Raw genomic sequence first — 24,634 nt, forward strand, 5'->3', positions numbered from 1 at the left:
CACAACCAGACAGCAAAGAATACTAAATTGCTATTTTAATTGTTGATAAATCTGAGTAACACTGATTTATAAATTACCAAGTCTCACATTTTGTAAATAAGACAAAGTTCTTCATTCAGCCTTATGGAAATAAATTAGGAGATGTGTTCTCAAAATGTTAAATGTATTTTGAAAGACTTCCAAAATCTTTATAACAATTACATAGTAAGGTTGTATATTCCCTCCAAAAATGTGTATATCACCAGAGCTATCACATTTGCTGCAATCTTCAAGTAGCTTTTTCAAATGAAATCTGTGTCTAAAAGTTATTATTACAAATTCCAATAATTACCAAAAAACCTCATTAACTCATCCTAGGTACAAGTTACTGAGAGAGTATTATCTGTGCAAAAATTCCTTAAGTAAAAAGTAGACATAATTATACTAGAAGCAAACCAAGCAAGAAACAGAAAAATATATAGCATATTTTATTTACAGTTATATTTTTAGGCTTCATTAACCAAGAAGTAGCAAATACCTAAGCACACTTCATTACAGAAAGAATTATGTAAAGATATAAAGAAAAAAATATACAGACGATGATTAACGAGTTTTCAGCCAGAGGTATTGTATTTATATCTTTAAGATTTAGAAATATTTCTCATTGTTTTTGGTCTTAAATATAGGGCCTGATACTGAAACTGTCTACAGTTTGCTGTAGACATTTTCAATGCAAACAAACGGTTTACGGTGTAACCAACAAGGGAATCAGTGTAAACATTTTCAATGCAAACAAACCAATCTTTAGCAGCTAGCCTTCAGTTCTTCATTGCTATCCAAAATATCTTCAGATAAAGGTGCAACTTACTACCAAGGCTGGTAGAGGAAGTTTGAGGTCCGGGCTAGAAAAGGATAGGGCTCAAGCCCTTGGGTGTTGCATTCGTAAAACGTGCTGAGTAATCCACTTGCTGGTAAGCTTGTTTTTAAAAGAAATATGACCATAACTAAATTGGCTCAATTAAAGAGGACTCAGGAATGCTGCCACAGACCAGCAGCCCCTCCTCCTAACAGCCTCATAACAGAGCTACCTCAGTTCTTCCTGCTGCCATGGGGTCTAAGGAAGAACACTTAGATAATTTACAGGCCTACAATGAATCCCTAGCTGAAACATAGATAAAGCTCTTACTGCTAAGCCAGTTTAAGAGACTACAGATGTTTCTCAATAAAACCATTACCTTATTAGCCTTGTTTCATCTTGTAACAAGTATTATTAAATACTAAATGGCTTCCGATAGCCTCTTAGCAATTATGGTTTGCTGACCTCTACTTAAACTTACTGCAATGCTTTTTTTTTTTTTTCAATGGAAGAACATACTTGAAAACTCTGAAGTTTGCTGCAATAGACCAGAAAGCTTATGGGTATGGGGAAGCCTCAAAAGTTGATGTTGAAAGGTGCTAGCATAAGGGATGGAGGTGCTGGTAAAGTCTTAAGGGCATTAGGAGGATGAGTTGGAAGGGCTGGAAGGATTCAGAGAAAAAGTTCTAGATGAGGGAGGGGCATTATGCCTTTTAAGGGAAAATCAGTCGCAGTGTCTCCAACTCCAGGTCTTACTGGCTTCTCATTGTTCTCACACATACCCCACGTGCTTCATGTGAAAAATCCCTTACAGTAGCTTTAGTGTGCCTGTTGTCAACCAAGCTGTGGTTAAGGCTGGGAGGTTTGTGTGTGTGCCCAGGGTTTCTAGACACAGGAGGGGTCTCACTGCTGTGCTGGTTCGTATGTGCGGAGAAACACTGTGCCACATTTCTGCTAAAATTATATGAGTTTGCTTCTTCTGGAACCCAAGACACACAAATACATAGTCTTCCATGAAGTGTAACTGATGATGTCAACAATTACATGGACTTCTCAATTTCAAGCAACAGACTAAACCACTGAAAGCCAATTTGTATGCATACTTCCATATTGGAGTTAAGAGTAACCTAAAAACTGAAATTTATTCAAACATTTATTTTAATAGTGCCTTTTGGAACATGTTTATTTCCCTTAAAAACTTAACAGAACAAACATGAATATTACAACACTTTCCCCTAGGTATCTCCACGACAAGACTGTTTGTCATCAATGCATGATGACAAATCGTGTAACCAACCATAAAGCTGGTCCTTTACAACCGTGAAGAACCATTCTGCAAACACCCAATGCACCTCACAGAGTGTACAATTTAAAAACCGACACTTTAGCAAAAAGTTGAGTTAAATAGATTAAAATTTAGAAAAGAATTTGATTCAAACACCTATAAATGAGGCAGTTTTTAAAACTAGACCTTTAAAGGGCGCCTGGGTGGCTCAGTTGGTTAAGCGACTGCCTTCAGCTCAGGTCATGATCCTGGAGTCCCGGGATCGGGCTCCCTGCTCGGCAGGGAGTCTGCTTCTCCCTCTGACCCTCCTCCCTCCCATGCTCTCTGTCTCTCATTCTCTCTCTCGCAAATAAATAAAAAATAAAAATAAAAATAAAACTAGACCTTTACAATAGTACTGCGGCATCCATGGTATGTCAGTCACCCTTAGGAATGGTAAAGACATTATTACTTCTCTAAACATAGCACTAGCCATGAAACAACAAAACTAAACAGTTGGAATAAAGATTGCATCTTAACTTACTATAAGGTATCAACTTATGCAGGAGTTAGTTTCTTTGCACTCATATGTAACTCCATTTTGAGTTTTAAATAAATACAAACAATACCCACTGGAAAGATTTCAGACACAAGAATGCAAATTGTACAAATTCAAGCTCATAATTTTCAAATTCTCCCAAATAAAATATCAGATGCAGAGTCTATGATCTTGCATGCTATTTAGTTGATTTTCATTCACTTTCAAAATTTTGTAAGAATTTCTATTTTTTAGACTACTACACATTCAAAGAACATCTTTATAGTTACAGGTTGTCACTAATCTTTTTCTATAAAAATAGAGTTGCTTAAAAATTTACACCAATTTGCTTTAATTTTCTACAAATATTTTAATAGTTGTTAAATTCAAAATGCCTAATAGAATCATTTAAATTAATCCAGGTAGTCAAAATACTTAATATGAAAAATGTCTAGCAAAAGTTTGTCATTTAATAAATGATAAATTCATCACGGAATAAATGATATGTTATGTCTTTAACTCCTTGTATCTTAGGTAGGTGGATATAATCACAGAACAGTGAAATATAGCTCCTATAAAGATCTGACTTAAAGTAGTATGGCAGTTTGTAGTGTCTTTTCCATTTCATGCATGTTGTACAAGGAAATATGTAGCTTCTACTTCTGGATATTGAATGTCGATGTTGAATTAGCTGTCATGCAGTCAGCATAAAATAAGAATTGCTGACTAAGGGATTAATGAACTTTAGTTCAAAGCATTGATATTTTAAACATTTGTTTTGTGAACAGCTATACTAATGAAAATGCTGTCAATGAAAGTAAAAAAGTTTTAAGCATGAAATAGCAACTACAAAAACTGAAACTGCTATATGGAAACTCACTGATTAGTGAGTTTTATATTACAATACACTGCAATATATTGCTTTATATTGTCTTCATTTTGATGGTGGGTTTAAAATCTGTGTTCAGAAACTATAGAAATATCCCAAGAGTCAAAAATATTTATTTCAAGTTTTGTTTTTTTTAAAGTAATTTCCAAAATAGTTTTCTAATATAAATGTTTTCCTTTTAAAAATCCAGTTTTCTTGCAAAAGAGCAAGAAAAGAACAAGATAAAACCATGTGCTTTCCTACCCCCTCTCAACAACCAATATGCACTTAAGTGCCTATGATGTCAAAGGCACTAAATTTGGTAACAAATTATCAATGTAATATTAGCTTTAAAAACAAATACCAGGGCGCCTGGGTGGCTCAGTTGGTTAAACGACTGCCTTCAGCTCAGGTCATGATCCTGGAGTCCCGGGATCGAGTCCTGCATCAGGCTCCCCGCTCAGCGGGGAGCCTGCTTCTCCCTCTGACCCTACCCCCTCTCATGCTCTCTGTCTCTCATTCTCTCTCTCTCAAATAAATAAATAAAATCTTTAAAAAAAAAACCAAAAACCAAAAAACAAATACCTATACTTTACATTACTTTAATTAAGTCTTTCAAAAATAAGTGTACCTACTATAAGCCAATCAATTTGATTTTCTCACTGAGTTATTGACCGAGATTTCAATTACCTTCTGTAAATGTTCTAAAACTTCTCAGGCTCTCTCTGCATTAGACAGCCAGATCAAATCAAATCAAAGTCTGATCTAGCCAGCCAGCCTCCCTTCACCATCATAACATGGACAATGAAAGTGAGTCATTCTCCTGCCAACTAAGAAACTGAGTGGATTAGATCTTTTAGTTTGGGTTCAATTAAACTCAAGCAGCCGTCACTGATTAAATTTCTTTCTTTCTTAGGCAAGAACAATCATTAAAATCAAGTACTTGAGAAAAATAAATAAAGGCAATAATAGCTAATTATATAATTCTATATTGGGGTTGTAAGAACCAAAGAAAAAGCAAACATATACTTACACATACACAAAAAAACCCAAAACCAAAAAACCAGAGTCACCAGCCATAAATTTATCATCACGTGAGACAAGGGTATTAATAATCGGAATACTTAGATTAAATTATCTATTTTTTTTTTCCTGTCCTTCAGGAAAGACAGAAATTCAAAGCACTCAAAATGCTGGTTAAGCAAGCATAGGTGTAAACTGTGACTAAAATGTGAATACTGATTTTTTGGAGTTTTGGTCTCATTAAGAAGAGGCCTACGTCCTATTAGGAGCATGACAAATATATACTGCATTAACACTTTGGTACTGATGATGTTGGGTTCTGAACCTACGGGAGGTTTTACAAATAGAAATAATATATTTTTCATGGAAAAAGTGCAAGGGAAACAGAGACAGCAGTGTTAAAGCTTTTTTCTTAATGATTCCTCCTATTAGCCTAAAAATGACCTATTAGTCATCTATAACATGCTTTTAGAAAGAGGAATTCATCTCTTAAGGAGCTCTGTAAGATTTGTCTTAAGTCTTACTACAAATAAAAAAGCAGTACTTTGATAAAATGTTAAAAATAGAAATAATAAAGTGATGTCTGAAAAATCTAAAAATTAAAGAAGTATTTTCCATGACTGAACTAATTATTCCCAAAGTAAGCAAAATACTTTATCATTCATAAATGATAGCATATCTAAACAAAAAATACATCATTTCTAATAGCCTAAGAAAAGAACATTTCAACAATTTAGAAATTAAACCCTAAACGGGTATTGACAGCCACAGTAAGAAATGAGTGCAGTACAACAAAGTGTTGAGAGCTATTTACAAATTTAAAAGCAGTTCCCATTCTTTCAGCAAAATTGGTGACATAAAACCAAGTGCACCCAATTAGCATAGTCATCTTTTCACAGAGAAAAATACCAATGCAGGTTAACAGATTTCTGAAAAGATTCACCACTATATTTATAATTTTTTATTTAAACCTTTAAGATTTTATCCATGCTTATAATGCAGAAGAAAATCAGAAATCTTGGAATAACAACTAAGTTTTAGTTTCTCTTTTCTAAAGGTTAAAAAAAAAAAAGCACTGAAACCCTCGATAACAAATATAATTAATAAGAAGTACAAGAACATGCTAAGAATTCATCCTATCAGTAGATATAACGTGGACAGTATGGAAGTATGCTTATCAGTAGCCCACCTTTAGTCAAGTTTTCCATTCTGAAGACTACTTTTGGCTTTCTCTTGTCTGAGGAGAGAGATGACTTTGATGCAACCCTTTGTAATTTTGATCATCCACATGACATTCATCCCATCCAAAATAGCACAAGTAAAGATCCAGGAACATTGGATTAAAAATCCAAGCCTTATGTAGTCTTCTGTTCCGATCACGGAATACATGTAACCATAAAAAGGAGGTATTGAGACAATCCGTACGATGAAGAACACCACTGTCATGAGTATTCCATTGATGACGTTAGCCTTGGAAAACTTAGGATACTTCAGAGCTTCAAAGAACCACCTGGAAAAAAATTTTAAAAGCATCACATTTACTCTGCATCTCCAAAGATTAACCATTTTAAATGTTTTTAGTTTTTAAAATTCAGTGAACATCCTCCTAGGATTTATATAGAGAGGCAAAGGGCCTAGAATAGCCAACACAATACTGAAAAGGAAGAAAGTTGGCAGACTCATACTACCCACTTTCAAGACTTACTTACTATATAAAGCTACAGTATTCAAGACAGCATAGCATTGGTGAAAGAACAAATGATCAAAAGTGTTAGCCCAGAAATAGATCCATACAAATATACTCAACTGATTTTTGACTACAGTGTAAAGGTAATTCAATGGAGAAGGAATAGTTTTCCTAACAAACAGCTGGAACAATTGGATATTCATATGCAGAAAAATGAACCTAGGCAGAGCACATTTTACACAAAAATTAACTCAAAATAAGCCACAGCCTTAAACATAAAATGAAAAACTCTGAAACTTCTAGAAGAAAACATAGGAAAAAATCTGCATGATCTTGGGTTTGGTGATCGTACTTTAGATACAACACCAAAAGCACAACTATAGAAAAAAATATTGTTACTAAAAATATTGTTACTAAAATTAAAAACTTACTCTATGAAAGGCACTGTTAAAACAGAATTTAAAAAAAAACAGAATAAAAAGACATCCATGCACTGGGAGAAAATATTTACAAAATACATATAGGATAAAGTACTTGTATCCAAAATATAAAAAGAAGTCTTAAAACTCAATAATAAGGCAACAACCCAATTAAAACATGGGCAAAATACCTTAAACACCTCATCAAAGAAGATACACAAAGGAAAATAAGAATATGATAAGATGTTCAACATCATTTGTCATTAGAAAACTGTAAATTAAAACTATGAGATATATATATATATATACATATATATACATATCTATAAAAATTATTAAAATCCAAAATTCTGGCAATACCAATTGCTGGCAAGGGTATGGAGCAACAGGAATTCTAAAGCCTTGCTGGTGAGAATAAAATGGTAAAGCCACTTTGGAAAACAATATGGCAGTTATAACACTAAACATATTCATAGCACACAATCCAGCAATCACTCTCCTAGGTATTTTTCCAACTGATTTTAAAATTTGTGTCCACACAAAAAATCGCATGCAAATGTTTACACCAGGTTTATTTATAATTGCAAAAAACTGGAAGCAAGCAAGCAACCAAGATGTTATTCAGTAGGTGAATGGAGGGGGCGCCTGGGTGGCTCAGTTGGTTAACCGTCTGCCTTCGGCTCAGGTCATGAGCTCAGGGTCCTGGGAGTCCTGCTCATCTGGGAGTCTGCTTCTCCCTCTCACTCTTCGTCTGTGCTCTCCCCCTGTCTCTCTCAAATAAACAAAATCTTAAGAAAAAAAAAACTGAATGGATAAGCAAATTGTGGTATATCCACACAATGGAATGCCATTCAGCAATAAAAAGGACAAACTATCAATTTATATAACCACATGGATGAATCTTAAATGCATATTATTAAATGAAAGAAACCAGTCTGAAAATGCTACCCACATTATGATTCCATTTATATAACATTCCAGAAAATGCAAAACTATAAAGACAGAAAACAGGTCAGTAGTTGCCAGAGGTTCAGGGAGAGAAGAAAAGGGTAGAGTAAGTGAAGCATAGGAGGTATTTTAGGGTGGTGAAGCAATTCTGTATAATATTGTAGTGGTGAATATATGATGTTATGCATTTGTCAAAATCCACAGAACAGCATGAAGAGTGTGTACAAAATTTTTTTTTTTTAAAGATTTTATTTATTTATTTGACAGAGACAGAGACAGCGAGAGCAGGAACACAAGCAGGGGGAGTGGGAGAGGGAGAAGCAGGCTTCCCGCTGAGCCGGGAGCCCGATGTGGGACTCGATCCCAGGACCCTGGGATCATGACCTGAGCCGAAGGCAGTCGCTTAACCAACTGAGCCACCCAGGCGCCTGAGTGTGTACAAATTTTAAAATGTCAGTTAGGAGATTGGGGGTGCCAGGATGGAATCTAGACTGTGACAGAAGAATCTAACTGCTTTACAAATACATACATAACCTCACTGCAGGAAGTGGAGTAAAAACAGGTGATCTAAGTAACTCTGAAAATGTAGCTGTAAGACTAAAGACAAAACAAAACTGTACACAGGCACTGTACTCTAGTTGATAAAGTTGTGTGTCATGGAAGAACAGGTTAACAATTCCGAAACCATTATACATATATATATACACATACATATACATTGGGATTTAACAAATAAGTACATGTGTTTGATGGTGAAGTGGGGACCTGTTGTCTTACTGTTGGAGTGGAAAGTTACAGACAAGTGAGTGGAAGAGGCTAGATTGATCCATATTATACTGGATTAGAGTTGAAAACATCAGTACGAACTCATTTAGCTTAATACAGATATAAATATGGATGCAGCAGGAATAGTTATAGTTAGCTATATACCCTATGTATACACAGGTTAGTATACTTCCAAGTGGTCACCTGGGAGAGCAGAGTAACAATGATGCCCCAGTAGTAATGAGCACACCCAGGGCCTAGATCTTGGTCTCTAATACCATTCTCCAATAAAAGGAACCAGGGCTCCTTGAGACATGGCTGATTCTAGGGCTGGAACAGAGAATATACAATATGAATCTTGCGTATTTTTTACTGCCAGAAAGTAAGGAAGTACTTAAAAAACAAAATGATGAGGTTATATCAAAGGGACACAGAAACCAACTGAAAGAGCTCAATGGCTAAAGTTGTACCATTTTGAACAAATAATAAATAAATAATGTGGTACTGGATTTAAAACACCTGAAGTATAAAATAAATATCCATGAATCCATAGTAATATAAATGAATGAAGGAATGAGTGATTAGAAAAGATAAATATCCTATGCAGAATAATTACAAATAATTTCTGTAGATACTGCACTCTCAATGAGATAAGGCATAACTTCCCGCTCCTCAAGAGGGGAGCTAAATAATAGTGACTTCCTTCTAGAGTTCAGGATAGAAGGCAGGTGGGATAGAAAGAGTAACTTTAAAATTGAGAAATCTGACAAACCATACTTCTTCAGCCAGGTGAACAGGAAAACATCAACGGTGATAAGTCATGTTTATAGCAGGGAGGCCTGATATGTTGTCATGAGAAAGGCACTTTACTTCTGTAGTCTTCCTCCCAAAACCCCATAACCCGAGTCTAATCATGAGAAAAACATCAGACAAACTCAAAGTGAGAAATACTCCACAAAACACCTGACCAGTACCCAAAAACACCTCAAAAACAACGAAAGTCTGAGAGACTGTCACAACAAAGAGGAGTCTAAGGAGATACAACTAAATGTAATGTGGTATCCTGGATGGGGTCCTGAGACAGAAAAAGGACATTAGGTAAAAATTAAGGAAATCTGAATACAGTACAGACTTGGTTAATAATAATAATAAAATAATATTTGTTCATGAATTGTGACAAATTTACCCTACTAATGTAAGATATTAATAGGGGAAACTGGGTGTGGGGTGTATAGGAACCTTCTGTATCATCCTTGCAACTTTTCTGTAAGTCTAAAATTATTCTCAAAGTTTATTTTTAAAAATTCTGTATTTTCTCTGTTCTTTCTGCTCCTTAAAAGATCTTGTTGAATTTTACCTCATTGTTTAGAGATTAAATGGTAAATGTAGTAAAATATATCCATGTATCTGAATATTTAATTTGACTGAATTAGTTATGACTAAGCTAGAAACTGCTTAACCTCAGTAACTAAAACTTAACAGTGAGGAAAACCTTAAAATATTTTACTAAGAGAGATCAAAAGATCAAGTAGGAGTAATTGGTAGGATAAGAGGTGTATTACAATTTATAAGTATATGTAGTGTGAAAAGAGAAAAGCCCAATTATTCAAGTCAATTAAAAGAGAAACTATTTAGGCAGCAATGGTCAAATTAATAAAATATCACAAACAGGAAAAGTGTCACTGAAGCAGGAAAGTCCAAATCCTTTGTTCTAATCCAGATCTCCTATCCTCCAGTCTTCTCTACTCCAAAGACTTCCCTTGTTAACCTCAGCCATTCATTTCTTAGACTATGTGGTGGCCTTGGGATTATCAGAAATGCTATCCCTCAAATGACCAATCCCTTTCTCATCACAACTCTTAGCACCCCATATTTCACTTTACTCAGTTCTACCTAAACCTATTCTTCAACCGCCCAACTCTCAAATCCCTCACTGTCAGCCTCTAGACCTTGATTACTTGCTTTCCCACCTCCCTGAATTCAGTTAACTTCAGAACACATATCAGCACCCTCAGGTCTCTTGCCACTTCACCCATCCCACCCACCCTGCCTGCCTCCAAGCTCTTATCACACCAGCTTTCCCAGGCACATAGTATACACTACAGGTGCGTGCTGTACTCTGCAACCAGGATGCCTAGGTTCAGAGCCTGCTTCTCTCACTGTTACTGACTTCTACATCTCAGTTTTCTCTCTACAAAACTGGGGACGATGATAGGAACTCCCTTCTTCTATGAAGCTGTTACAACACATAGTAAGAAACTCCCCACTAAGAATTCAAGAAATAATTATTAGTCACCAATACTGAGATTAAGATAAATGGCAGGGACAACTATAATTTAAAGAGAGCTGCACTTCAGTTGAATTCTCAAATTTCCTTCACGGTCTTAATTACTTAACTCCACACTCCATAAAATTGCTTCCAACCTCTGTCTCACCATTCAAGTTACTTCCCTTCCTCATTCTTTTCTATTTCTCAGTCCCTTCAGAGGAACTGGCCTCTTCTAACTACTGAGATAGTAGAGTCCATCAACCATGAATTCCTCAAACTCTGATCTCAAGGTCTCAAAACTTCTTTTCAGGCACCTTTACCTTCATACTCAGATAAAGAGGTTTCTCTTGCTCTCTCCAAGGCTAATTGCTTCCCTGCCCATGATCAGGACCCCACTCCACCTTGTGGGACTTTATCCCATTCCCCTTGCTCCACCTAGATGGATTCTTTCGTCTTTCTCACCAACATGCTCAATTCTTCCTAATCCAAAAATCTCTCCTCTGCTTGTCTTCCTATCACACTTTTTGAAAGAGAAGTCAACAGTATATTCACATTCTTGCTATACTTCACAACCCAGTACAATATGATTACATTCCCCTACAAAAGAAACTGGTCACCAGTGGCTTCCCCATACCCAAGACAGTGGGTTTGTCTCAGCCTTCATTGTAAGTGGCCTTTCTATAGCATACAACATTGCCAACCATCATACTTCCATCTCTCCTGACCTCCATGATACTATTTTCCTCTTGGCTCCTTAACTACACTTTCTCAATCTCTACTTCCTCTGCCTGTCTCTTAAATATTTGCGCCTCCCAAGCACCATTCCCTTCTATATGTGCTACCAAGGCCATTTCATCCACTCTCAAGGGCTCAACACCCTAACACAAATCTCTAATTTCAAGTCCTCTCTCAAGGTCTACTTGTAGTTCCAGATTTTTAATTTATTGTTGAACATTTTCACCTCATTTATTGGTGAGAATTTCACAAATTCTCAAATATGCCCCAGACTCAACATGCCTAAAACCAATACCCTACTCCTTGCCTAACCACTCCTCCTCCCACAGAAAACTGCCTGTTTCTCTTCTGATCCTCCCAATCATTGGTGGGTTTTTTGATAGATGGAAACATTTTTATTTTCATGAATAAACTCCATTTTCATATAAAAATTAAGGAATTTGCACAAGCAAACTTTCACAATAACACTAAGCCAGAGAAAATTGGTTTGTGTAATTAAATGGTTATATTTCAGAGAGCTGGATAAGACTGGAAAGAGCCCAAAGGCCATCTTTTCAATTCAGTTTGTATGTTATTGTGTCATGAGCATCCCAATGTTTGCTTTTTCTTTGCTTAAATTCAGGTCTTTCTGTGGAAAATTGTGTGTGTGTGTGTGGTCTGTAGATTTATTTTTAAAACTGAAGTATAATTGACATACCACGGTATATTAGTTTCAAGTGTATAGCATAGTGGTTCCACATTTGTACGCACTGGGAACCGATCATCACAAGAAGTCTAGTTAATGTCTATCATCATACAAAGTTGATACAACATTATTGATTGTATTCCCCATGCTGTACCTTACATCCCCACTCATTTTATAACTGAAAATTTATACCTACCAATCCTTCCAAACTTTATCAGTGGCATCACCAATCACTTAGTTATCCAAATCAGAAACTTACAGTCATCCTAGACTATGCCTAGAGTCTATAACCAAGCCCTATCCATTTCATTTCCTAAAATTCTCCCTTATCCTTCCCTGATTCATTCCATTCCCACTGCTGCCGTTACAGTTTTTGGTTCTCAGTATCTCTTACATCTATGACTACAATGACTCAACTGGTCTCCCCTGACTCAACCTTTCTAGACTTTGCTCTTCTCACAAGTCCTAGACTGTATTTAGTCCAGAATACTTATGCTTTGTGTTCTCTAAGCACTTCATGCACTTTCTAAATTTTTGGTTGTGTAGGAAGGTGATTATCTACAAATCCGACTTAAAGAACTTGTCCTTTGGCTTTACTATGCAATCACCATATTTATCTTCTGCCAATTTTTTCATGTTACCAGTGCCTGGTCTTTAAGCCAGACTCATTCATTTATAATTTTTTAGACAGAGAGAGAGAGCGTGCTCACGTGTGAGCAAACAGGAGGGGCAGAAAGAGGGAGAGAGAGAATCTCAAGCAGGCTCCATGCCCAGCATGGAGCCTCACCCAGGGCTCAATCTCATGACCCTTAGATCATGACCTGGGCTGAAATCAAAAGTTGGACACTTAACCAACTGAGCCACCCAGGCACGCCAAGCCAGTCTCTTTTAAAAGAAAGAGCTCATATATTAATTCAAGGTGAAATAATATTTACATAGTTGCTCTTATCTTCCTCTCTCACACCAGAAGGGCCACTTATTTTGATGGAATCTACTTCTTACCTAATTCAAACACTTTCATTCCAACAAATAAAGGCTAACAGTTTTTGAATATATGTATTGAAGCTGAGAGGGAAAGGGGCAGGAAGAAGAAAGAAGACATGCATGTGGAAAGAAAGGAGAGAGGAAAACTCTTTTACCCACCATCTACAGTTATTACTAAGTCAAGGTATAAAAGAAAAGATAGCAAATTGTATGTGTTTATAATCCTCAGCCAACCCCATAGAGAACAATCTGTCTTTGGTCATTGAGCACTTCTTTCTCCCACTGCCCTTCCAAACAAATCTGAACCTTTCAATTATGTCCTGGGAATTAACTGTGCAGAGTGTGGTACTAACTACAAATAGTATAAAAACAAGGTACTATTTGGTATAATTAACATCTGGAAAAAGCAGAAGGGGCTCCTTGCAGGTAGAGAAAGAAAGAAAAAAGTGAGAACCGAGGATGGAAGCAAAAAAATCAATCCCTACACAGCACCTTTGGTGAGTTTTTGGAGTTTGGAGTTGAGGGTCAGAAGTTTGAATGAGCCTTGGGAAAGCTGCAGGGTCCGGGAGATACTGTGAGTTCAAGAGGAGCGAAGAGAATTTTAAGAAGTGTTGCTGTGAGTAACAAACTGGACCTTTGTTGACATCCTTGGAAAAACTCCAATAAGGTTTTGGATGGCTGTACTGATTCTGGGACTCTACACAGAGACTGGGCAGTGAGTTGACCCTAGTTGTATCTTGGTTGCAAATGTCATCCTTTCAGGCATGTAAACATTGGAATTTAATAAATATTAACTCTGAAATTTTACGGATTCAGAAACTTAAATTTAGAAAAGTTGCCTTCTGCCTCAATGTTATTTTGACTCCCCTTCTTCTTCTAAACTATTCCTTCATTATCTACTCTTCCTTATCTTACACTTCCATTCTAGACACTCAACTTTATCGTTTAAATGCCATCTTTTCTCATGGCTTCAAATGCCACCTCTATCTGGTCATTTCAAAATTCCTCTCTGTACCTCTTACTACATTTCCACTCAAGATGCTCTGTCCTCTTACCTAACATCTCCAAACCAAACCCACCACTTACCCTCCAGGCTTCCTCTTGCCTCCTCATCTCTTTTCATGGGCCCATTCCTCAAAGGTACAGCAGAGAAGTTATCCTACACTCATCCCTTTTCTCTATCTCTAATTTCTCATCCATTGCCAATTTCACTTTTTCTTCCCTGAAATCTCTATTTTGTCATCTTTTCTCTATCCCACAGCCTAATTTGGACTCCTATTTATTTTCTGGACTAATGAAATTACACCATTCATGCACATAACGAAGAGCTGTCTGCTAACCTTCTAACCCAATCTTTTTCCTCCAGTCTTCCAATCTATCCTACAAATAACCAAAAACTACAATTACTCAGTGCTATTTTCAGAATGACTTCCTCCACTAGACAATATTCTCATTATCCACCAGGTCAAGTTCAGTCAGCTCTCTCTGACACTCAACACCCTCTATGTCTATCCACCCTCCTCCTAGACATATTCTTTGATCCTACAAGTTTGGGTTTCCCTTTCATACAGCATGTTTATTCCGCTTTTTAAAAACTTATGTTAATTCCTTCCTCCTTGAATGGAGGGCCTCCCCTCACCATCCATTTCTAAAAACATCCTAAAACATTTTAAGAATATGTCCTGCCTTCTCTGTGAAGACTTACATGACAAATATCAATCAAAAATAGGTCTTAAAATGTGGTCCATGCACTCCTGAGACTTTTTTGGAGGGTGTACAAGAGAAAACTATTTTTATAATAATATTAAAATATTATCCACTTTGCTTCTTGTGCTGACTTCTACAATGATGGTGCAAAACACTGGTAGATAAAATTACTGTCATCTTAGCACAAATCACAGCAATGGCACAAAATGGTACTAGTGGACATTGTATTCTTTACCGCCACACTTGCAATTAAAAACAAAACAAGGGAGTAAAAAAAGAAAAGTTACAGAAGGGGGAAAAACGTTTCACTTAAGAATGTCCCTGATGAAGACCAGTAATTTCATTGCATCATGACCTTTGAGTATATCTTTTTAATATTCCGTGTGATAAAATGAGAAGTATACATAACACACTTCTGCTTCAAAGTACAACAGCTGTCTGAAGGAAAAAACCCTTGAATGATGATTTGAATTATGAGCTAAACTACATGCCTTTTCCATGGAACACCATTTTTACTTGAAAAAAACTGAAAAACTATGTTATTTAGACTTGGGTATTTGGCAGGCATTTTCTCAAAAATGAAAAGTGAATTTGTCACATCGAGAAAAGAAGCTTGTCAGTATTTGTTGCCAGTAACAAAATTTGAACTTTCGAATGAAAATCAGAATTCTGGAAAAATTTTATCTGGAAAAAGACTCTGATAGCCTCCCAATGCTTAGAGACTTTTTAAATAAGATCAGTGGTGATATTAACTAATGTGAGGTTTTTTAAATATTACTAATAAATGTACCAACACTTGGAAGGCCTACATAACTCAGTGGACCAAATAACCAAATGACCAAGGCATGATGTTACACAATTATGCATGGGCAAAAGATTCAAAGCACAGAGAGACCAATGAATTTGAATGTAACTATGTATGGAAAGTTTGCTGATATAATTTCAGATTCTACATTTAACTAACCTTTAAGAAACTACTTCTTGGTATATTTTGGTGTAATGTTAAAGAAGAATATCCTTGAATACTTGAAAAGGCTACTCAAATACTTCTATCTTTTCCTATTACATTATTAACTCTGAGAGGCCAGGGTTTTTTTTCATATGCTTCAACCAAAACAACATTTCACAACAGACTGAAAACAGAGGCAGCCTTGAGAATCCAGATAAATACCACCATGCTAGACATTAGGAAGATTTGCAAAAATGTACATCCATGATACTGTTCCCACTAAAATTTTTTTCATTTTGGCAACGTAGTAATTTTTCACAAAAAAATACACATTATGTTAATATAAAATATTATTGTTACTATTAAATGAACTAATAAATATTTTTAATGTTGCAGTTTTAATTTCCAATCTGGCAAATATCAATAGATATAAGCCCACAGGAAATAAAAGTTCATTCAAGTCCTCAATAATTTATGAGATCAACAAGTTTGAAAACAGCTGGTTTTATACCATTAATACCAGCACTTTTTTCTTGCCACTTTTCATATAACAACTTGTTTTACTAGCTCATTATTTCATATTTTTAAGTCCTACTTTTTCAAACATAGACGTGACACCAGACACCATACTAGAAGGTCCCGGAAGGCAGACACTGGGACATTTAAGTACTGAGGAGGCATTTAGGAAATACTGAATTAACATATTAAGGAGCATATGTACAAAGTTCTTACAAACTATTTAATTTTAATAGCAATGCATAAATATGTCCTCATGGCAATTAAAGGCATTTAGGCAAGAGAGAAGTTACCACCATTATAAAAAGAAACCTGATACATGGGTATAACTCAGCAGCAGAAATGTAATTGAAGCCCAGGTGTCTAAGCTTTATTTCAGTCTTCTTTTCCTCTGTAACCCACCACATGCATCCCATGTGCCTTCTTAAATCATACAAAGCTTTAAAACAGAGAAAACATAAAAATATCACAAACTATAAAGAAAACAATTAACCAACAGAAAACTCTAACAGAGCTTAAATAGCTGCACTCGATTTTGTTATGATCTCCTTGTTGTTGCATTATACCATTTCTTGTTCACATTCCAACCACACTTCTCCTTTTCTTAATTTACTAAAGATTCAAGACTTTTAGATACAGGTATAGAATTAAACTATTTCTAACTTTACGAGTTCTCAAAGAGTTTCCAACAAAAAGAAACTGAAGTTCCTTTAAGCATCAGGCCTAATTTTCTCCTGCTTCAAAATCTCATATTTTGAATCATATTTAAGAGATGGACATTGCTAGAGCTTAACTGATCACCTCTTGGGGGTCATTTTTTCAAAAAGTAATTAAATGGGTACTATGTGCCAGACAGTGAGTGCTGGACCATGCAAAGTTTAACAAAATTTTGCCCCTGATCTAATGAAACACAGAGATGAGTGAGAAACAGAAAATGAGAGAGAGAGAGAATATTATCATAAAATACACTAATCATAATGGTGTAACTCTGCGTCACTATTATGGAAGCACAGGTGAGGGACACCCAACCGGACCTGAGAGAGGTGGGGTTTAGTGATGGAAATAATCCTGAGGCTGAGTCCTGAAGGAGGAGTAAGGAGCCAGGAGACCTTTCCAGCACATGGACAAGCTGGAATGAGAGGAGATTTTTGAGGGGGGAAAATGTGGCAGAAAGAATAACAGATGTAACAGAAAAAGTTCTGTATCCCATTAAAGAGTCCATGTTTTATCCTGTAAGCAGCCAGAGTCACTGAGGGGATTCAACCAGGGGGGCTGCATGTTCATTGTTGTGTTTTAGAGAGATCATCATAGAAGAGAATAATACAGAAGCGAAATAAAAGGGGAACAGGATTGGAGACAGGTAGACAGTCTATCTAGAGCAGGAATCAGCAAACTTCTTCCACAAAGAGCCAGAGAGTGGACATAAGGTAATAGGCTTTGGAAACCGTACAGTCTCTGTCCCAACAAATGGACTCTGCTGTTGTAGTGTAACAGCAGTCATGTGAACAAAGGTGCATAGCTGTGCCCCAATAAAACTTTATTTACAAAAAACAGCAGTGGGTTTGGCCCTTGAGCCTTAGTTTGCCAACCCCCAGTCTAGAACAGCACTGTCCAAAAAAACTTCCCACAATAATGAAAATGTTCTACAGATGTGCTACCCAATTCAGTAGACTCCAGCCACGTGGGGCTATCCAGCACTTGAAATGTTACAAGTTAGACTGAGGAACTGAATTTTTAATTTAATTTAATCTAATTTAAGTGTAAATAATTACATGTGGCTTTTGGTTACCCTATTGGGCAGGACAGGGTTAGAAGCTGGTACAGGAGCCTAGACAAGAGATGATGGGCACTGATAGTAGAGGTGGAGAGTCAGTGGCCAAGGCAAGAAATATTTAGGAGGTTATCTGGTAGGACCTAATGATGGACCAAATGTAGGTGAGGGAGGAACAGTCAAGGACGATTCCCACATGTGGAGCAGGAGTGACCGAGAGAATGGCTGGGCCACATGCTGAACAAGAGAATACAAAAGACTACAGAGGGAAATATGCTGCATTCTATTTTAGACATGTTGAATTTGTTGTGCCACCTGGGAGGAGAAAACACTTGACTATCATACAAAGAAGTAGGTAGTATTAAATATGCTCTTTTTAAAGACAAAGCAACTGTAGTACAGGGATGTTAAATAACAGCTCAGGTCAGGGCAAGTTAAGTGGCAAGGCTGAATTACAACTTGAGTTTATCTGGTTTTAAAATTCATGCATAGTCCATTACACAAAAATGAGCAAGTAGGTAGTAGCTGACCTTGAAAGGAGAACTCACCCCAGGGAGAAGCATGGAGATCAGTGGGCCCAGAAGAGAGCCTCAGGGAACACCAGCATTTATGGAACCATGTCTTACCAAGGAGGCTAAGAAAGTATGGTCAGAGACATACAAGGACTGGATGAGTGCAGTGAAATGAAGGCAAAGGGAGCTGGGCCATATAAGGAGGTGACCAACAGCATCGAGTCCACAGAGAGACACAATGCGATAGGCACCAAAGGGAGTTTGCTGGATTTTGCATCTGGAAGTCACTGGTGATTCTAATGAAACAGTTCCAGCAACAGAAGAGGAAGCCTAATTTTAGGGAGTTAAAGAGCAAAAAAAGATACAATAAAGTAGAGAAAGCAAGTATAAACTATGCGCTTCCAGTGTTCACCGGGTTTTTGTGTATTGAATATGTACGACATTTAGCACTTCCTGAACATATACCAAATGGCAAGCACCATGCCAGGTGCTTTATATACGTAATCTCATTGAATATTCACAACAAACGGTGAAGCATCATTATCATAATCATCCCTGTTTTATAGCTAAGAAACCAGGCTCAGAGACATTAAATAATCTTCCACTCATATACAAGGCTAAGTGGGAGAGCTTGGATTTGAATGCAGGTCGTTTGACTTCAAAGTACATGCTCTTTGCTCTGTACTTTCACATTATCAGTCTTTGAGGATTGCAGAATTATTATTTTAAAAATTTAAATGGTCAAGCCCAAGAAACCGATTATCTTCTTGAAGAAATAAGATTATACCACCTGAAATATGGGCAAACAAAATAAGAGTGAATAAGCAAAACTTGGGAAAGAAAAGCTTCAGCAGCAGATCTGTAATCTATTCTCTCCTGTTTTGGGGGTGGAAGGACCACTCTTCCCCTGCCCCCACCACCTTTGGCAAAAAAAAAAAAAAATCAGGTTAGGGGCACCTGGGTGGCTCAGTCGGTTAAGTGTCTGCCTTTGGCTCAGGTCATGATCCCGGGGTCCTGGGATTGAGCCCCGCGGCGGGCTCCTTGCTCAGCAGGGAATCTGCTTCTCCCTCTGACCCTCTGCCCACTTCGTGCTCTCTCTCTCTTTCACTCTCTTTCTCTCAAATAAATAAATACTTTTTTTTTTTTTTAAAGATCAGGCTAATTGCTTGGTGAACATACTAATGACAGATGTCCTGATAAACAGACTAATGGTATTTGTTGCAGGAGAGTCTCATCCATGGAATGCTTTTAGGATATACCTAGTCTAGGACTGCTTATGACAAACAAACCTAGAATGTATGGATTTATGGGGTCTGACCCCGTGGGGAATGTTACATAAGCTATGTAACTATCTGAGTATCAAATGGAGACGTTCCATAATCAAGAGAGCTCCTTCTATATCTGTAATATGAACTACTCATACTGCTTTAGCCCTCATAGATAACCTTATTCCAGAGTCTGCCCAATGCAAAAAGGACCCAGGGAACCATTCTGATGGTCCTGAAAATCTCCCTGCTTTGCCAGTGCCTCGTGATTACCTGGATCCTTGGCTTAATATAGGGTACACTCTCTAACCCACGCAAGTCTGATTTGACAGTCCCAATTCTCTGGGTTATCTCTGTACTAAGTCACAAAAGGGCTACATGCAATCATGGGAGCCTCCCCTGGCTTTGGGACTTTGACCGAAGATTTTAAAGATAGGCAAATTTTTCAAAGATGGAAGGGAAATTAAGGATGTGAATAAGGGAAGAAACTCAAGAACCACTCACAGGTGCATGAGACAGTAAGGGTTCAAAAGTGACTCTAATGAACAGTAAGAAGTAAAGCTGGGAACATATGGAGCACATTATAGTGAACCTCAAAGTTAGAGAAGAGTCTAAACAGGATGCAGTTTCTGGAAGAAAATAAATAAGGTCCAGAAAGTGGATCACAGGGAGGATTTCTTTGGCAGCACTGTGAAGAAAGGACTGAAGAGAGGGTGAATCTGGAAGGAGGGAAGTCAGTCAGAAGGCTATGGCAGTGGACTGAACTGTGGAGATCCTGAAGGCCCTCACCTAGGACCATGGATATGGAGTGAAAGGAACAGCTAACTTTACACAGGAAAGATATCCAAAAGATATCAGCAGACCTCATTAAATGACAAGGTCTAAGGGTCATACAGCACCATAGTAAATCCACTGGCAAATATGAGCATCTACCTCCCTCCATAAGGTGGAGCTTAATTTCCTTTCTCCCTCACCCCCTTGAGGGTGGGCTATCCTTCGTAACTTGCTTTTAAAGAATAGAGTAAGGAAAAGAAAAAACTTCACAGTGGAGAAACCTGGCAAACACCACCTTAACCGTGTGATGCCAAGTTCACATCCCCAGTGATGTGGACATCATGTACCTCCTAACATGATGTGATGAGAAGGGCACTTTGCCTCCATGGGATTCCTTCCAAAACCCCATCACCTCCACCTAGTCTTAAGAAAAACAGACAAATCCAGACTGGGGGACAGTTTACAGAATAACTGGACAGTACTTCTTAACACTGTCAAAGTCAGGAAAAACAGGGAAAGACTCAGAAACTGTTACAGACCACAGGAGACTGGGAAGACACGAAACTAAAGCAATGTCGCAATCTGGACTGAGTCCTAGAACAAAAAGAAAACACTAAGGGAAAAACTGATGCAATTCCACAAAGCCTGGAGTTCACTTAACAGTGATGTATAAATGCTGGTTTCTTAAGTTTCAACAAATGGTCCATGTTATCAGCAATAGGGAAAACCAGGTGGAGGAGGATATGGGCGTTCCTATGCTATCTTGGCAACTTTTCTGTAAATCTAAAATTAGAAGACAATTTTTTTTAAATGAGGGATGAAGGTAATGTCACTATCAGATTTTGGGAAGAGGAATAAGCTGGTGTCAAGAATGTGAACTGGAGGGGCGCCTGGGTGGCTCAGTCGTTAAGCGTCTGCCTTCGGCTCAGGTCATGATCCCAGGGTCCTGGGATCGAGCCCCGCATCGGGCTCCCTGCTCAGCGGGGAGCCTGCTTCTCCCTCTCCCTCTGCCCCTCCACCTGCTTGTTCTCTCTCTCTCTTTCTCTCTCTCTGTCAAATAAATAAATAAAAAATCTTTAAAAAAAAAAGAAAAAGAATGTGAACTGGACCCAAGATGAACCCAAGTATAATAAAGCATTGCCATCCTTCAAAGAGAGCTCTGTTCAAAAGCTAGGACCACCACTTTCTCTAGGGGATCCCTGGATAAGTTTCTCTCACCTTTCCAAGGCTTGGTTTCCTCATTTGCACGGATAATAATTCATACCACATATTCTCATTTTTATTTAGTAGATTTAGGATCTTGGGAAAAATCTCCCCAAACTAAAAGGAAACAACACAAGTTTAAAATAATGAGATTAGTCACCTACCGCTGATTCACAAAAGGGCTGGAAAGTTCTGCAAGCAGGCGAAAATTCCCAATGTATGCCAGGACTCCATCCCCCTGGATGATAAACATAAAACACAATGTCAGGGAGGACATGCTTATCAACATTTCCAAATATTAAAGGAACATTCAATAACTTCTCAGCATAAAATAACAATTGATATCAAAACAGACCAAGTCTCCTATCTGATTTTCTTTTTTATGAGAATTTAGAAATGTCACTAGAATTTTACAATATTTTTAAAAGACAGCATATTGTACACTTATGTTCACCTATAAAAACAGATTTTAAGCAGTTGTCCCATGTTGAACTAATGAATTCGGCAAACAGCCATTGGTAACAGCATTCTCAAATTACTGTAGAAATAATTATCAAAGTAGTGTGAATTTCAGAAGTTGAGGAATTTTATAGCAATTAAATACCTAATAGAAACTCATTTTTATGTCCATTAATAAAAATCTCAAAAGTGTACTTAACATCTTAAATAACAATATGTAAGCCTGTGAGCAGATGCGTATTTGCCAAACGTAACAACATATGCTAAAACTTATGTATCACATTTGACCTGAAAAATATATTTGTCAATCAGAAGATCCTACAGCTAAAACACACACTCTCAGGACCTCTCTGAATTTAGAAACATAATGCCTAGTACATTGTATGAATTTAATAATAGGAAAAGTAGAGCAGAGTTAATAAACTCTGAAGAACAAAGAAGTATACATTAGAAAGAAGAACAAAAGTATACATTCCAAAAATATTGTGTAATTTAAAAAGAAATAGTCCTACCTGCCCCCAAAACATTATACATGGAACTTCAGAAACCCTATTCCTACAAGCTATACCATGCTGCCTTCCAAATGGGAATAATATAAAGCAATAAAAAAAAATGAACTTTTTATTTGAAGATTTTCAGTTCTTCTCCATGGAAATTATTTTAGGGATTAAAAATTCAGAGCTGGTTACACAAATTAGCTTTTCCAAGACTAATCTAGAACTTTTTATAATCTCAAACTCACTGGCCTTAGTGAAACTGAAATGTGTGATTGAGGAGGAACGGAAGGAAGAGGGACAAAGGGCAAAGACAATGGGTAAGGTGAGTATTGTGCACAGGGGATGATCAACTTTAAAGTCAGCCAAGACACAGCCACATCACTCCAAAAACACGTGACAACATATGAGAAATAATTACTCACATGTGTTATTACTTTAACAGAGAACTATGAAGAATCGATGTTTATCTGAAATTATATATTGTTCTGTACTATTTACTTTTGTTACAATAAGAGCTTGTATTTAAACAAACAGTAAGATTAGTTAATAGTGGTAATTAGTAGTAATTAAGAATAGGACAATTTAACAAATAAAATGTGTGAAAACTTATTTATTTATTTATTTATTTATTTATTTATTTATTTATTTATTTAGAGAGGGGGCAAAGGGAAAGTTGGAAGGGGAGGAGCAGAGGGAGAGAGAGAATCTTAAGCAGGCTCCACACCCAATGCAGAGCCAAGCGAATCACAATCTCAACAACCTGAGATCATGACCTGAGCCGAGATCAAGAGTCTGATGCTTAACCAACTGAGCCACCCAGGTGCCCCAATATTTTTATGTCCTTTTCTGCCCTTTTATTTAACTATTTTTCTGGATATTTAAATTTAGTAGGCTATATTATTGTATATTTTAAGAAACATACATCTGAGCCTTTGTAAAAGGGGAATGTAAATACAATGGGACTAAACAGTTGTTATCCATATTTAATAAAAAATAGTAACATCTTCTTATCCATGATACAGTAGCATATTTTTACTCTTCCAATACTACTTCTCTGAACTGCCTGTAGCCTTTAGGTGAGGTATATATTATGTTTTTGCCTTTTTTTTTTTTCCAGGAATGAACTACAGTCCAACATAAAATTCACTGACTTAAAGCTCTGCTCTTAGAAGTCCATATTACCGGTATCAGTCCAACAGGATGACCTCAACCTAAATATTTTAAGAAAGGTGTGAGCTTAAAATACTTAAGATTTTACTTACTAGCAACAGCAGGCTTTTTAGAGTTACAAGAATTAAGTTCCCAGCTCTCTTGAAAAGGTCCACCCACTTTGAACCTACAGGCTTGTTCTGCTAGACCAGCTATTTGTCTCCAAGGTCCTTTGCATGTATAAATTCATCATATAGACTACCCATTTGTAAAATATCCATCCTTTTTCAACACTCCAAAGCATACTGGATGGAGTTAACAGTTCTAGTAAAGAAAATCCTGTTCAATGTAGCTACTGTTTTCTGGTAACATTTCTGAGTTCAGAAGCAGTCTTATTTCCCCAAAATGAGTCATTATTCCATTGTATGAGTGTTCGTCACAACCTGTACACCACATTAAGCAACTAAGGTTCGGATTGTTCATCCTTTTCTGGCTGCTTTTCCAGGTTCCTTAGCACTCACCAGACACTAAAGAAACGGTACATAAATATCCATTTATTTAATGTAATAACTTTTTTGCCTTCTCATCCTCAATTATTTCCAAATTACAGAAGGACACTCTCCTTGCCTCACACTCTAAACATGTGATTTTGCAGCTGGCTATCCTCTGCTAGCAACAATCGTAGCTATGTTGTAGGCACATGTCTATGGAGGTCATCTCCTTCCATTTCCATAAAGTCAAAACTCTCACTGGTCTTGCAGGTTTTGAGGAAGCTAAAGGTGAGAAAGAACTTTCATTACGAAAGCCTCAAC

General features: G+C 37.0%; 2 protein-coding genes across 3 annotated transcripts in view; both read right to left on the reverse strand.

The window, feature by feature from the left end:
• The window catches only part of RWDD3 (RWD domain containing 3), a 55,010-nt gene extending 49,188 nt beyond the window's left edge, over positions 1-5,822 (reverse strand). The window contains exon 1 of the mRNA XM_064588775.1: positions 5,718-5,822. Coding sequence (XP_064444845.1) covers positions 5,718-5,736 — 19 coding nt within the window. The 5' untranslated portion in view covers positions 5,737-5,822. The remainder of the gene's footprint in view (positions 1-5,717) is intronic.
• Positions 1,262-24,634, reverse strand: part of TLCD4 (TLC domain containing 4) — a 104,178-nt gene continuing 80,805 nt past the window's right edge. For both annotated transcript variants that reach the window (XM_064588776.1, XM_054512730.2), the window contains 2 exons: positions 21,882-21,955; positions 1,262-6,038 (listed from right to left, as the gene is read on the reverse strand). In XM_064588776.1, the coding sequence (XP_064444846.1) occupies positions 5,720-6,038; positions 21,882-21,955 (393 nt within the window). In that variant the 3' untranslated portion in view covers positions 1,262-5,719. The remainder of the gene's footprint in view (positions 6,039-21,881; positions 21,956-24,634) is intronic.

The sequence above is a fragment of the Mirounga angustirostris genome, unplaced genomic scaffold (assembly GCF_029215605.1).
Source record: "Mirounga angustirostris isolate CCGP_5_RB_7025 unplaced genomic scaffold, mMirAng1.0.hap1 SCAF_4, whole genome shotgun sequence".
NCBI classification, from domain to species: Eukaryota; Metazoa; Chordata; class Mammalia; order Carnivora; family Phocidae; genus Mirounga; species Mirounga angustirostris.